A 15,311-nucleotide genomic window follows, 5' to 3' on the forward strand; every position below is an offset into this window, starting at 1 on the left:
ATGGAGACAAGTTGCAAAGTAATATGAATGTGCTTAATACTATTGAATTGCTGACTTCAAAATGATTGATGGTAAATTTCAAATTTTGACTACAATTTAAATAGAATCTCACAATTCCTTAACCTCGTCAGCTCCCTTAGGTCCAAATTGCCATCTATATAAGTATCATAATCTTTTTAAATTTGTTTGCAGAATCAGTATTCAAATAAAATGCACAACTGTGGAGTGTTGGTGTGTAGCTCAGTTGGTAGAACACATAGTTAGCATGAAGAAGGCACTGAATTTGAATTCCAGAACCAGATAAGAAAGGCTTGGTGATCATCCAGGTGGTGATGGCGCACACCTTTAATCCCAGCACTCGGGAAGCAGAGGCAAGTGGATCGCTGTGAGTTTGAGGACAGCTGGTCTACAAGAGTGAGTTCCAGGACAGCTAGAGCTACACAGAGACCCCGGGGTTGCAAAACAAAACACAGCAAAGAAAATAAGGGGGGGGGCTTGGCAAGTGTGGCAGACAGTTCAAGAAAAGGCCAGATTGGGCTCCTTGAAACCCTATCTTTACAAAACAACAATGAAAAAAATCACTCTGTAACCCTGACTGTCTTATGTAGACAGATCTCAGTCTCAGAGAGATCTGCCTGCCTCTGCCACCCAAGTGCTGAAATTAAAGGTCTCACCACACCAGGCCTTGAGACCCTGTCTTTTAAAAAAAGAAAGTAAGCAAGCGCAAGTATCCAAGGGTTTTCTTTTCTTTTAATCTTCATTACATTTTATTTAGCGTATGGGGGTGGGGGCAAGCACAATCCATACTATGGTACAGCGATGAGATGACAAGTTTCAGGACTAGGTCCTTCTCTTCTATCATGTGAGTCCCGGGTCAAGGCAAGGTGGCAGGCACCTTTACCTATGAGTCATGTAATCCACCAGGGTTGGGTTTATGTCCTGTTTCACTCATTTTTGTGCTTTGGAAAAGGGTCTCATGTAGCTCGGGCTGATGTTGAACTCAAGATCCTCTCGCCTCAGCTTCCTGGGTACTGAGAGTAAAGGTGTGTACCACGATGTGCCACTAAGTCTCTTGGTGTAGATGGCTATGTATGTTTTGTTGTGCTGGGCATGTGTTTTAACACAACTCTACCACTGAGTCACAGTCCCAGTTCTCTAAGTTGTTGTGTTAAATATGTTAAATGATGGCTCTACGGGCTGATGGGGGAGAGGGACTTGATCGGGGGGGGGAGGTGGGGGGCGGTGGCGGAGAGGAGGCGGAAATCCTCAATAAATAAATAAATTAAAAAAAAATAAAATAAAAAAAAGGAAAAAAAATCAACATTTAAAAAAAAATTGTATTTATCGTGTGGGTAGTCACAGAGCATGTGTGGCGGTCGGGGGACAGACAACCTTTAAGAGAGCCTTCTCTCGGGCTGGAGAGATGACTCAGAGGTTAAGAGCATTGCCTGCTCTTCCAATGGTCCTGAGTTCAAATCCCAGCAACCACATGGTGGCTCACAGCCATCTGTAATGGGGTCTGGTGCCCTCTTACATGTGTGTGGTGCAGGCATACACACAATATTGTATGCATAATAAATAAATATTTAAAAAACATTTTAATAAAAGTTAAAAAAAAGAGAGAGAGCCTTCTCTCACTCTGTCACATAGGAACCAAACTTGGTGGTGTGTACTTTTACCATCTCACCCACCCACCGTAAATCATTTTTATCTACAAGTACCCCACCCCAACTTCTTGCTTGTAAATTGTTTTGTTTTGTTTTTTTCTTTTTCCCTTTAGGTTTTTTTTTTTCAATTTGATGTGCTTTTGACACAGTCTTATGTAGCTCAGGTTGGCCTAAAGCACTATGTACTTAAAACTGGCCTCGAACTCTTGATCTTCTTTCCTCCAGTTCCCAAATGCTGGGACTACAGGTATGAGTCACTGCCCCTAGCTTGGGTTACTTAGGCACAGGAGGAGACTTTTTCCATTTCTAAGGGGCTGGGGGGCGTGTAACCCGGTCCCGTCCAGCTTGACCTGTACGTGCGAAGCCGTCACTGCAAGGCAAACAGAAAACGAGACCAAGTAGGACAAGTCCAAAAAAGATTCCGTCTAAACGCTCAGAAAGCTGGAGAAAGAGTAAAAGGGCAGACAGGGGGCGGGGCTCCGCGAGGAAAGCCCTTTGGCCTTTTGCCCCTTTTTCTCGCGCACCGCCCCGTCGCGAGCGGGGGGGCGGGGCTTAACCCGGACGTGACGCAGCGCGGTCAGCTGGGGTGGCGTCATAGAGGGTGGGCTAACGGCCGACTGGCGACGGGCCTGTCGCTGAGGCTTCCGGCCAGTCACCCTCAGAGACCCGCGGTGTCAGGTCGCAGGGGGCGGTTAAAGGCGGCAGGGCTCTTGGGTGAGGGGGCGGCGGCGACGCGGGAAGGATGTTTCGAGGATTGAGCAGTTGGTTGGGCCTGAAGGAGCCCGAGGGGGCGGCGGCGGGAGGAGAGCCGCTCGGAGGGGACGAGCCGTCGTCAGGAGGCTCGCCCCCTGAGGAACGCTCCGAGCCGCCGGCGGAGCCCACCGAGTCCGAGCAACAGCCTACGGGAGACCCAAAGCTCCTCCACCAGGCCAAAGACCTTGGCAGTGAGTGCCCTCCGGGACGCGAGGGTGGGCTGGGAGGGGGCGCGGGGATGCCAGTGTGTGAGAGGGGGGTTGGTCCTCCCGAACTTGGGAGCTAGGCGACGCCGAAGCTTCCCCAAGGAGTCATGTCGTGTCCTCGAGGTGCCTAAGAATTTGTCGCTCTCTTGCTAAGTTTGTATACATAGGAAGCCCGGGCGCAGTGAAGCGAGCGGTGTGCCACTGTTTTCGGGGTTTTGACAAGCAGTTTGGCTTGTTCAGCTTGCCAGCTTTCACCTGAAGCTCCACCTTCCCAGCTAGAGTTGGTTGAGAAAATGCCTTTTGTCCCAAGAAAGGACTAAAAGGTATATTGCCTCAAGTAGCTTGGTAGGTTGCTCAAGCTTAAGCCATGCATGTCTTCTTTGAATTGTTTGAAACAGGGTCTCCTGTAGCTCAGGTAGAAGGGTTTCGAACTCACATTGCATTGTAGGGATGACATTGATCTTCCCGCCTCTGCTTCCAGCAGGACCTTTTTCCTTGAGGTGGAAAAGAAGCTGCCATTGTCTACTATATACGAGTTTCAGTGCTAGATCTTAATGACAATAAATACCTGAGTTTCAGCTATTCACCATCCCCAAGAGTTGGGAGAACAAAGCCAACATTTTACTGATAGTAAGCAGTACAAGTAGAATTTGAGCCAAAAAAAAATCTACCTGATTTCAAAGCCCATCCTCTTTCCAAGTTTATAGTCTAGTTGAAGTTGAACAAAAAGTAGTCCTTGAGAATATAAACACCTACTGTGGTAACTAATTCTGGAGGGACTTTGGTATGCTTAAATAGGCAAAGAAGGTGACTTTGGGCTGGTGGGCCCTAAACAGAAGTAAATATAAGAGAATTGCAACAAAAATGTATACTAAATTTAGCAAGTGTTTTTGTTGTTGTTGTTTTGAGACAGTGTTATATAGCTTCTGCTGGCTTCAAACTCACCATATGGCCAAGGATGGTTGTGAACTCAACACTCCTTCCTCTCTCTCCATCCTGTTGGGATCACCGCCACACATTCACTAAATGTAGAAAGTTTTAAGGGCCTATCAAATGGATTCAGGGTGCCAAAGAACAGAGAAACACAGACTTCAGTAGGAAAGACCCTAATGTTCAAAAAAAATGACTATGAGATAGAGGGACAGGAAAAACAGCCCCACTATCAAATCTTAACAGTGTATCATCTCAGGCAAAATGTCCAAAGACTGCACAAGGGAATTAAAACTAAGTGATATCATGAGATCAGCAGAAATCTTTTTTCTTTGAATGTTTTCGGTGTAGAAAATTGGGAAGGAATGAACTTGGGATATTCAGGGAATGTGAAAAGACTTAAAAGAGCAGAGGTTATATTGGGTAGTTGGGCTAGATTAATGTGGAATGAAAGCCTGATGTGGTGGCACAGGCCTGTAACCCCAGAATTTGGGATCCTTAGAAAGGAAGATCAGGAGTTCAAGGCCAGCCTCAGCTATATAGGTGAGCTCCAAGCCAGCCAAGGCTACAAGAGACCTTGTCTCATAAAACTAAAAAACTAGGCCTAGGGTATTTAAAAGGCTAAAGCAAGAGGATCACTGGATCTAGGCCTACCTGGGCTACAATGTGAGATCAGTGCTTGACAACTTAGTGAGACATTATCTGTAAAGACAAGCCCTCCTGACCACCTGTTTCTGCTTCCCAAGTCTAAGATCCTGGCTGGGTACCATCATGCCCAACTAAATTTCCCCGAATTTTCTTTTCAGGACCAAAGAACCTAGAGCCACACACATGCTAGGCCTCTGAGCCCTGCTTCCTGCCATCTTTCCTCACAAGGTTCTCCGGGTTCTCTCTGTTGTTGGTAGTCTGGTTTTATTTTCCTTCTTTACCTGCTCCCTTGATGATTGAGGAAGCTAGGTTTCGATGGAACCCATCCCTATTGATTGGGAATTTAAAGTTTTAGGATAAAGGAATGCTCCTGCTTCTATAATTTATGTAGCTATGTAAATGTTCTTGTTCAATACACAGAGTTTTAGAGAGGCTAGAGAAATTATCAGAGATGTTTTAATCCTGCATATTGGCCGGAAAAATACATTTTGTCTAAGAGGATGTATTTGTGTACTTTTCTTTGTGGGGTTTTGTTTTTTAGTTTGGCTTTGGGTTTTTTTTTTTTTTTTGAGTGTATTCCAAGGCAAGCCTCAAATTCTCTACATAGCTGAGGCTGACTTGAACTCCTGCCTCCACCTCCCAAGAGTAATCACTGGATAGCAAATTTAGCTACACCATGCCTGACTCCTACCTGTGTTTTGAAAAATAAAGTTAAGTATTAAGCCTGATTCCCAGTAAGTAATTTTTTGGACCTTTGAAATCTACTGGAATCTACTAAGAACTCCATTTGTTAAGCCAACATTTGTTGAATCCCTATTTTCAAGATTGGATCCTAAGTACTTCCCGTTTAATAGTGACCTATTTATGCATTCCAGCCACTTACTGTTATCATTACCAGTAGTGAACACCCAACTTTACATACTCTTCCTTCATTCCAAACCAAACTGCCTCTTCCTTGGTCCTTCCTTCTGATAAACTTATGCTTTCCTATGGTCACTGTCTCCAAAGGAGCTAACAATATCTATTATTCAGTGCAGAGTGCTTAGTTGTTTTGAACTATCTTCTGTACTCTTTGTGTGTATGGATGTTTTGTCTGTATGTATGTCTGTGTACCATGTGTGCCCACAGATACCAAAAGAGGACATCACATCCCCTGAAAGCTGCTGGGTGGGAATCAAACCCAGGTCCTCTGGAGGATCCATTGCTCTTAACCGCTGATCCATCTCTATAGCTCCTATACTCTTTAGGAGCAGGGTATCGATCGTGCTAGAAGTGCTAAATATCTTTATCATCCACACAACTAGTATGCACCCAGGAAATTTTAAGTGCTTTGATAAACATGTATCTAAGCTAGGTAGGGATGGGGAATCCTCCAAAACTCAGAATGCTGAGGCAGGAAGATTACTAAAAGTTCAAAGACGGCCTGAGTTACATAGTGAGTATCAGGCTAGCCAAATCTAGATAGCAAAACTCTGTCTCAAAAACATCTAATTGAATTCTCATAGCACATTTCTAGTTACAGAGAGCTTTGATTCCATAGCTTATGAACAATAGTCTTTAGAACTGGCAGTGTTAGTTTGAAGAGAAAGAAATTTAAGGACATTGCTTAGATTAGTAGAGTAGAAGTTTATATTCCCTAAGAGAAAAGACAGACCTAGGGGCTCAGCAAGATGGCTCAGTGGGTATAGACACTGGCCTTGAAAGTCTGATGACCTGCTTTTGTTTCCCATAACCCACAGAAAGGAGAGAAATGCCACCACAGAGTTGTCCTCTGATCTCCAATATGCCCACATGGCACATGTGCCTATCCCCACATACATCATGTACTCATACACCTAATAGTTTTGGGGTTTTTTTTTGTTTTACATATAGGATCTCACTATGTAGCTCTGGCAGTCCTGGAACCCACTATGTCTTGTCTAAGGCTGGCCTCGAAATCACAAGAGATCTGCCTGCCTCTGTCTCCCTAAGTGCTGGGATTAAAGATGTGTGCCATTATGCCCAGCAATAACAGATTCTTGTTGTGGGGGAAGAGAGACCTAAAACTGAGAGGTGGAAATGACCAGAGACTTACAAAAGCTTTCAGCTATTTGGGGGTAATACTAAAAAATTATGGCCTCTCAAAGTCATGTACTGGGAAGTGGATTATTACCTGGATATAAAGTTGAGTCTAGTCGCTTTTTTTTTTGGTGTTGAGACAGGGTTTCTTTTCATAGTTTTGACTGACCTGGAACTAGCTCTGTAGACCAGGCTGGCTTGAAATTCTCAGAGATCTGATTGCTTCTGCCTCCTGAGTGTTGGAATTAAAGGCATGCACCACCATTGAAGGAGAATCTGGTCACTTCTAAGCACCCTGCTAATACTTAAGATTTCTAGGATTCTAAAATTAAGTGAAATACCTTTGAAAATTAACCTACCTGTGTGTAAGAATGTTAATTTGCCAAGGGTTTTCTATTACATGTTTTTTCCTTCCTATTCTAGCCTCATGTAATGTTTCTGTCAGCTTTGATAATTTGTTTGTGTATGTGGGTATATGTGTGCCATGGTGCAAATTGAGAGACAACTTTTAGGAGTTAGCTCTCTCCTTCAACTATGTGGGGATCATTGTGCTTTTTGACAAGTGTCTTTACTCACTGAACCATCTAGCTACCTACTACTTTTTTGTAGGGGAGTGGTGGATAACAGAGTCTCAATATATATTCCTGGGTGACCTAAAACTAGCTATGTAGAGAGCAAGCTAGTCTTGATCTTACAGGGATCTATCTGCCTCTGCCTCCCAAATGCTGGGGTTATAGACATGTACCACCATGGTCAGCCAGTTTGCCAGTTTTCAAATAATGATTTCCTTAGATTAGAACGACAGTGTGGACACTGAAGAGATTAGTGGTTAAGAGCTATGCAACCCATGAGGACCTGTTTGGGTTCCAGTAAAGGTGATTTAACTTACACAGGACTATATAGGTGAACATAGGTTGTGTTGTGCCATTATTACAAAGGGGACCTAAACGTGTACAGATTTTGGTATCCAGAAAGGGCCTTACACAGATCTCCCTGCAGATACTGATGGGAAGGTATGATAACCATTGTACTTGGATGAAGCACGGACCCTTTTTTCCTTTACAGATTATTTGTTTAACTTTGCAAGTGCTGCCACAAAGAAGATAACTGAATCTGTTGCTGAAACAGCTCAGACAATAAAGAAATCTGTGGAAGAAGGAAAAATAGATGACATCATTGATAAGGTACATTTAGAGAACTTGTAAAAGGAGAAATTTTTGAAAGTTGTAAGTAGCTAATGTAATCATCTTTTTAACTCAAGTAAAATATAATGTGCTGATGGAATTTTTCTGGAATATCTTTTCTTGGTTCTTGGACAATTTCATACATGTACACATGTATTATGACTATAATTCTTACCTAATAGTAAACTTTCAAAGTAATTTGACTTTTCATGTGTTTTTTAACAGACCATTATAGGGGATTTTCAAAAAGAACAGAAAAAATTTGTTGAAGAACAGCACACGAAGAAGTCGGGTATGATATAAGTTTATCTTAGATTCTCAGCCAAGTTTCTGTGTATGTGAATATGTGTGTGTCAGTTTTTGGTGCTGGGGATCAACCCCGGGTCCTTACATATGCTAGGCAAGTGCTACTGCTGAGCTACCATACCAGCTTCCTACCAGGTTTTATTGAGCATTTATTATGTGCTAACCTATACTAAGGCTCTAAGAATACAAAAACATATAAGACTGGGGTGGAACCCAGTGGTAGGACATGTGCATAGTGTATACAGGGCCCTGGGTTAGAACCCAAGCGCCAAAAAATGTCTGTGTACAGCCAGGAATAGTGGCTCACACTTGGAATCCCAGCACTTGGGAAGCTAAAGCAGAAGGATTGCTGTGAGTTTGAGGCTGTACTCCTAGCCTGAGATATATAGTAAGTCCAGGCCAGCCTGAGCTACAAAATGAGGAAAAAACTTTTTAAATTAAAAAATAGTCAAATTTTCAGCCGGGCAGTGGTGGCGCAAACCTTTAATTCCAGCACTTGGGAGGCAGAGGCAGGCGGATCCCTGTGAGTTTGAGGCCAGCCTGGTCTACAAGAGCTAGTTCCAGGACAGGCTCCAAAGCTACAGAGAAACCCTGTCTTGAAAAAACAAAAAAAAAAGTCAAATTTTTAAAAAATAGTTGAATATGGTGGTGCATGCCTTTGATCCCTGCACTTGGGAAGCAGAGAAAGGTCAATCACTGAGAGTTTGAGTCCAGCCTTGTCTACATAATGAGTTCCCAAACAGCCAGGTCTATGTAGAGAGAAAATAAACACACACACAAAGAATTCAGTCTTTTACTGAACATGGTAGAGAAGAGGATCAATCAAAAAGACCAAAGCCTAATCAGGCCTTTTAGTGCATACCTGTGATTCCAGTACCCAAGAGGCTAAAGCAAAAGGATTGCTAGGAGTTTGAGACCAGCTGGATTAGCAAGACCTAGTCTAAAAACAAAAATCAAAACAAAAACATAGCCGGCACCTGAAACTCCAGCATTTGAGAAGCAAAGGTAGAAAGATCAAGAGTTTAAGCCAACCTCAGCTACATAGTAAGTTGGAAGCCAACCTGGATTATATGAAACACTGTGTCAAAATTAATCAATAAATAAAAAGCTATCTCCAGCAACAAATAAGATATGTTGCCAGATTCTTTTTTCATCTTCTCAGCTAGGACAGCAACTGTGAGAGGTGTAAGACTTCCAGTCTCTACATTGCAGATCCCAACATTGACAGGTCTTTGTAAAAAGCCAGGCCCAGAAATTTAACATTGATGCCAACTGTTTTTCATTTGTTTTTTAAACAGGGCTTCACATAGCCAAAGCTGACCTCTAACTTGCTATATAGTCAGCAAATACCTTGAATTTCATCTCTCCTTCCTCTGCCTTCCAAGTGGTAGCATTATAGGTATACATCACAATACTGGATTTGTACTGTGCTGGGAATAGAACCTAGGATCTTGTGCATGCTAAGCATTATACCAATGGAGCTACTATATCCCCAGCTTAACACCTCATCACTGTGTATGGGGCAAATCTGGAGCTACCTCTTTACTTTGAATGGATTGCTTTGGGTCTGACATGTGTTGGGGGTTAGTAAAGTTAGAATCTACTATAAAGAGCAATGACTGCTTGAGTGGAGTCCTGCATTCCCTTCCTAATCATACCTAACTAGGTGTATGTCATCTTGGTATCCTCAGCATTCAGCTTCTAACTGTTCATTGACAATTTGATTCCAGCCCTGTAGGTTATTGTCTCTAATTGGTTTTTTTGCTTTGATTTCACTTCTCAAGATCCTATTCTCTCTCTCTCTCTCTCTCTCTCTCTCTCTCTCTCTCTCTCTCTCTCTCTCACACACACACACACACACACACACACACACACACACACACTTACTTTTATTACCTTTACTTATTTCTGGCCTTTGTGTGGCAGAGGACAACTTCCAGGATTCTGTCCTACCACGTGGGTCCCAAAGATCAAACTCATGGCATCAGGTGCTTTTAACAGCTGAGCCATCTTAATAGCCCTTTGTATTTATTTTTATTGTTAATTATATGTATTGTGATAGGGCCATGTGCCTCGGAGCTGTAGTTGTAAGTGGGTGTGAGCTACCTGACAATGGATGCTAAGAACTGAACTCTGGGGCCTCTGCAAGAGTAATATGACACCTGAGGAGGTCACAAGAAGGTATCAGATCATCCTCAAACTGGGATTTCAGAAATTTGTGAGCCACTACATCACTACATATATGCTGGGAATCAAACCTGGATCCTCCCCAAACTGTAGCAAGTGCTCTTAACTTCTGAGCCATCTTTACCCTTTGTCATAAAGCCTAAAGCACTGAATTATCTCTTCAGCTTTTTTTTTTTTTGAGACAGGGTTGTACTGTGTGTCCCTGGCTGACCTGGAACTTGCTGTGTAGTCCAGGATATCCTTGAACTGATAGAGTTCTGCACAGAGAACTGCCTGCCTCTGTCTTCCTAGTGCTAGGATTAAAGTGGATCACCACGCCCAACTTTTTTTTTTAACAGCATCTCACTCCATAGCCCAGGCTGCCTAGAACTTGAAGTAATTATTTGCCTCATCTTCCCAAGTACCAAGATACAGGCATGTACTACCATGCTCAGAGATAGAATACACAAATCTAACACCTATTCATTTTGATAGTTGACCCAGTGATGTCCTTTATAACATTTCTCTCCAGAATCTAGTTAAGTACTCTTAGCCGTCTTTAGTTCTTTAGTCTGGAATGTTCTAACAACTTTGTCTTTTTTTTTTTTTTTTTTTTGGTCATCATCATTTTCTCCCTTTTAGGCCTTCCTTTCTTCCTTTTTTTTTTTTTTTTTTGAGACAGGGCCATAGACAATCCTGGCCGACCTCATATTTGCTATGTAGTTGAGGTTATCCTTGAATTCCTGGTCTTCCTGACTCCACATCCAAGTGTTGTGGGTGGGCTGTTCCCATCTTAATATACTATTGTATATTGAGCTTTGTCTGATATTTCCTCATGATTAGAATAGGATTGTATATTCTTGATATTTTAATTCTTCTTGAAATAACATGTTCAGGGATCCACAGTGTGTTTCTCCTCCACTGTTTGTCTGTGTGTGCATATATACACTCATGTGTGCCACTTTGCACATTTCCACCAGGCATCAAATTCAGGTCTTCAGTCTTGTGGGTAAGTACCTTTACCCACTGAGCCATTGTTTGGGCCCAGTGATACTGATTTTGGTTATCTGATTAAATTGTTGTCAGAATTTTGTACTGTACCATTCAAATAGAGTATTTGTTGACCAAATATATGCATAAAGCTTACAAATTAAGTCTGGGTATTACAGTGAATAATCATATTTGGAGCTTATTGGTAAATTACTATTTTAAGTGGTCTTATATTGAAATGACAGATTATGATTTAACTGTTGTAACTATGTAGTGCCTGCAGAAGCCAGAAGGTGTCAAATCCTCTGGAACTTGAATTAATAGGCAGTTGTGAGCTGCCATGTGGGTTCTGGGAACTGAACCAAGGTTCTCTGCAATATCAACAAGATTTTTTTAATCTCTTTAACTACTGAGCCATCTCTCTAGCCCCAATAACCTTTTTTTCTCCTGCATAGAAGCAGCTGTGCCACCATGGGTTGATAGTCATGATGAAGAAACAATTCAACAGCAGATTTTGGCTTTATCAGCTGTGAGTACCCTTTAAATTCCCTGTGTAGGTAAGACTTTTCTCCTACCATAGTACATCTCTGTTCACAGATTTTCTCTTTAGCTAAATTCTTTTTCTTCTCCTTCATTTTCTTTTTTGGAGACAGGGTCTCACTACATAGCTTTGGCTGTCCTGGAACTTGCTCTGGAGACCAGGCTAGCTCCAAACTCACAGAAGTCCATCTGCCTACCAAGTACTGAGATTAAAAACATGTGCGATCACAACTTGTCCAGATTCTTTTACTTATATGCCATTTTTACATGCTCTTGTTTATATTTTAGTTTCTTTGTTTGTTTGTTTTTTGAGGCTGGGTTTTGCTAAGTAGCCTAGGCTGACCTTGAACTCACTATGTAGCCTAGCCTGGCCTACAACTGTCTTCCTATTTAAGCTTCCCTAGTACTGAGGTTACAAGTGTGTACCACCATGCCAGGCTTTTACAGTTTTGGTTTGGTTTGGTTTCGTTTGGTTTGAGACAAGGTCTCAATACATAGTTCTGGCTGTCCTAGAACTCACTACATAGACCAGGCTGTCCACCTTCCTCTGCCTCCCAAGTGCTGGGATTAATTACATGTGCCACCATGTCCCTTTTTTTACAGTTTTTTAAAAACATTTTTGAAAATTTAAGAACATGCGTGTTAACTTTGATGATTTTTTAGTAATTTCCTGGATTGTTTTGTTTTTGCAGTACTGTGTCAGACATGATAGATAAGTATTTTAGCACCAAGCTACATCCCCAGCCTTCGTTCCTGTTGATTCAATGAGTTTCATTAGGATTGCTTATAGGAGTGTGAATTAGAAGCTATTTACAGGAACATGACCAATTTACCAGTGGCTATACCACTGAAGAAGATATGTTTAGATCTTCAGGCAGGGGAGGGGCCCTGTGACTGTGTCTCACTGATCCATGACTTTTTTTTTTTTATTTTTCGAGACAGGGTTTCCCTGTAACAGCCCTGGCTGCCATGGAACTGGCTCTGTGGACCAGGCTGGCCTTGAACTCACAGAGATAAAGAGGTGTGTCTGTCTCTGCTTCCCAAGTGCTGGAATTAAAGGCCACCCAGCCTAACTTAAAAAAAAAACTTTGAGTTAGGTTATACTTTTCTTTTTTTCACATTAAAGTATAGCCTATTATGCCAAATCATTGTTTCAGCCTTAAAAAGATAGAGGCTCATACCTGTAATCCTAGTACTTGGGAGATTGATGCAGGAAGATTGTCACCTGTTTGAGGTTAGGTGGGGCTATATAAAAAGGATGTTTCAAAAAGGAAGAAGGGGCTGGAGAGATGGCTCAGCGGTTGAGAGCATTGCCTGCTCTTCCAAAGGTCCCGAGTTCGATTCCCGGCAACCACATGGTGGCTCACAACCATCTGTAATGGTGCCCTCTTCTGGCCTTCAGGCATACACACAGAAAGAATATTGCATACATTAATAAATAAATCAAAAAGGAAGAGATTATTTTATATGATTTGATAATCTTTGAGATACAGTAAGATGACGTTTTGAGGCAGCAATGCAGTTCCTGTGAATGAAATGATTGTATTCCATATTTTCTCTTTACCTACATATGTTTGTTGGTAATTGACATTGATATAGATGGCATTTCATTTGCTGGCCCACAAAATAGTAATGTTACAAAGGACAGTTTGAGAAATTACTTCCCCATACTATCTTTTGAGGCTCCTAGCATGACCACAGTGTAGCTAGTGTTTTTAGCCCTATTGCAGAGGGGACTGAGATTCTAATGTTTTCTTACTTATCTGTGTTCTTTCAGAGAGCAAAGGCCAGCTTTATCAAAGCTCAGTGCACAATGCCTTCATAAATCCATATTTTCACTGTAATCTATAGTTTTATGTTTGTTTTTATCTGTGTGGGTATTATATGCCTGCATATATGTCTGTGTATCACATATAAACCTGATACCCTTGAAGGCAAGAAGAAGGTGTGGGATCCCCTGGAACTGAAGTTGCAGGTAGTTATTAGCCTCTGTATGGGTGCTGGGACTCAAACCCAGGTCCTCTGGAAGAACAGCCAGTGGTCTTAACTACTGAGCCAACGCTCCAGTATTTCTCCAATTCTTTGTTTTTGAGACAAGGTCTTACAACATAGCTCCAGCTTCCTCAGAACTTAGATATCTACCTGCCTATGCCTTCTAAGTGCTGGAATTCAAGGCTCATTTTTGTTTTTAACCTACTTTTTCCTTTTGTAAAAAATTTTGTTGCCTTTATTTATTTTGTGTGTATGTATGTACATACGTAACAGCACATGTGGAGATCACAGTGTAACATGCAGGGTGTTAATTCTCTCCTACCATGTGGGTCTTAGTGATCTCTGAGCTGTCTCACTGGGCACTCTCTTTAACGTACCCCCACCCCTTTTTGGCACTAGGGATTGAATTCAGGACCTTGTTTACTATGTAGTTTATTCATGTGCTCTATTATCACTGAGCTGTACCACCAGCACCCCCACCTCTATTGTTTTGTTTTTCTAGTAAAAATTTGTGAGTCTTCCTTGCCATATAACTCTTCTACAGGAAAGCCTGGGTAGTAGTCATTGAAATCATTGTACTCATGAACCAGAAATTCCACTTACGGGAATTTCTGCAAAAGATATCATTTTATGGGCCAACAAAATGGCTCAGTGGGTAAAGAAAACTCTTGCCTGGTGACTTGAGTCCAATCTGTTGGACCCACATAAAAGATGGGAGAGAGAGCCAAATCCACAAAGCTGTCATCTCACCTCTGTATACAAGCTGTGTCACAAGGGTGTATGCCCCTACTTCCCCCCACACACACCGACACACACAATAATGATAATAAATTTAAAAATTTTAAAGATTTAAAGATCACTTTATAAAGAATAAAAACTCTCCTTTTTAAAAGGAATTCTTGAAATCAGTATGTAGCACAGTCTGGTCTCAAATTCTAAGCAATCCTTTACCTTTAGCCTCCCAAGGGCTCATATGACAGATGTGTGCTTTTAGAATTCTTTCCAGCAGGTTAAAAACTATTTAAATGGCTATGGAAACAGGTCTGGTTTAGTAAGTTATAATGTTAGTGCTCATTTGATTTAGCCCTTAGAGCTAGAAAGTTGTTCATGACCTTGAATTAAGGAAAGTCAGCATTCATGCTTGTTATCCCAACAGTCAGGAGGTGGAGGCAGGAGGATCAGGAGTTCAAAGTTATCCTCCAATAGAGATAATTTAACAATAGTCTTTACTATAAGAGACTGTCATTTAAACAAAAAGTTGGGGCTGGCAAGTTGGCTCAGTGGTTAAGAACACTGGATGCTCTTTCAGAGGATCCAGATTCTCAGCACCTGTAGATGCTTACAACCATCAGTAACTCCCAGTCTCAGAATCTTACACCCTCTTCTGACCTCTTCAGTCATCAGGCATGCATGTGGTACACAGACATAGATGTTGGGAAAACAACTATACTAAAAACTTTTTTAAAAAAAGAAAGAAAAATGATGTTTTGAAAAGTGAAAATGCCTTATATATCAAACAAGGTCCTTTAAAAAAAAACAGTGCTAGCTAATCACAGTGTATGGACTGCTTGCCTTTTTGTTTATGTGAAATCTTGCCTGCTGTACCAGTCAGGATTCTCTATAGGCACAGAACTGACAGACTAAATATACGTATTAAGAGTAGATTTATTAGACTGGCTCTCAGGTTGTGGTTCAGATAATCAGCAACTATCTCACAACAGAAAGCTGAGAATCTGTTAGTTGTCCAGTCCACAAGGCTGGATAACTCTGCAGTCCCTGTCTGGTGCTGCAGTCCTGGAAGGTTCCTGGATATAGGTGCCGGTGTTTAGTCTACATTGGAACCCTGAAGAAGTTGGATTTTTTTTTTTTTT

General features: G+C 41.8%; 1 protein-coding gene across 2 annotated transcripts in view; it reads left to right on the top strand.

Moving 5' to 3' along the window:
* The first annotated feature begins 2,272 nt into the window (after positions 1-2,272).
* Positions 2,273-15,311, top strand: part of Syap1 (synapse associated protein 1) — a 34,187-nt gene continuing 21,148 nt past the window's right edge. Inside the window, exons 1-4 of one of the 2 annotated variants that reach the window (XM_005358773.3) lie at positions 2,273-2,611; positions 7,328-7,446; positions 7,672-7,738; positions 11,364-11,437. In XM_005358773.3, the coding sequence (XP_005358830.1) occupies positions 2,410-2,611; positions 7,328-7,446; positions 7,672-7,738; positions 11,364-11,437 (462 nt within the window). In that variant the 5' untranslated portion in view covers positions 2,273-2,409. The remainder of the gene's footprint in view (positions 2,612-7,327; positions 7,447-7,671; positions 7,739-11,363; positions 11,438-15,311) is intronic. The other variant, XM_026784893.1, reaches the window with a different exon arrangement.

This window comes from Microtus ochrogaster, chromosome X (genome assembly GCF_000317375.1).
Source record: "Microtus ochrogaster isolate Prairie Vole_2 chromosome X, MicOch1.0, whole genome shotgun sequence".
NCBI classification, from domain to species: domain Eukaryota; kingdom Metazoa; phylum Chordata; class Mammalia; order Rodentia; family Cricetidae; genus Microtus; species Microtus ochrogaster.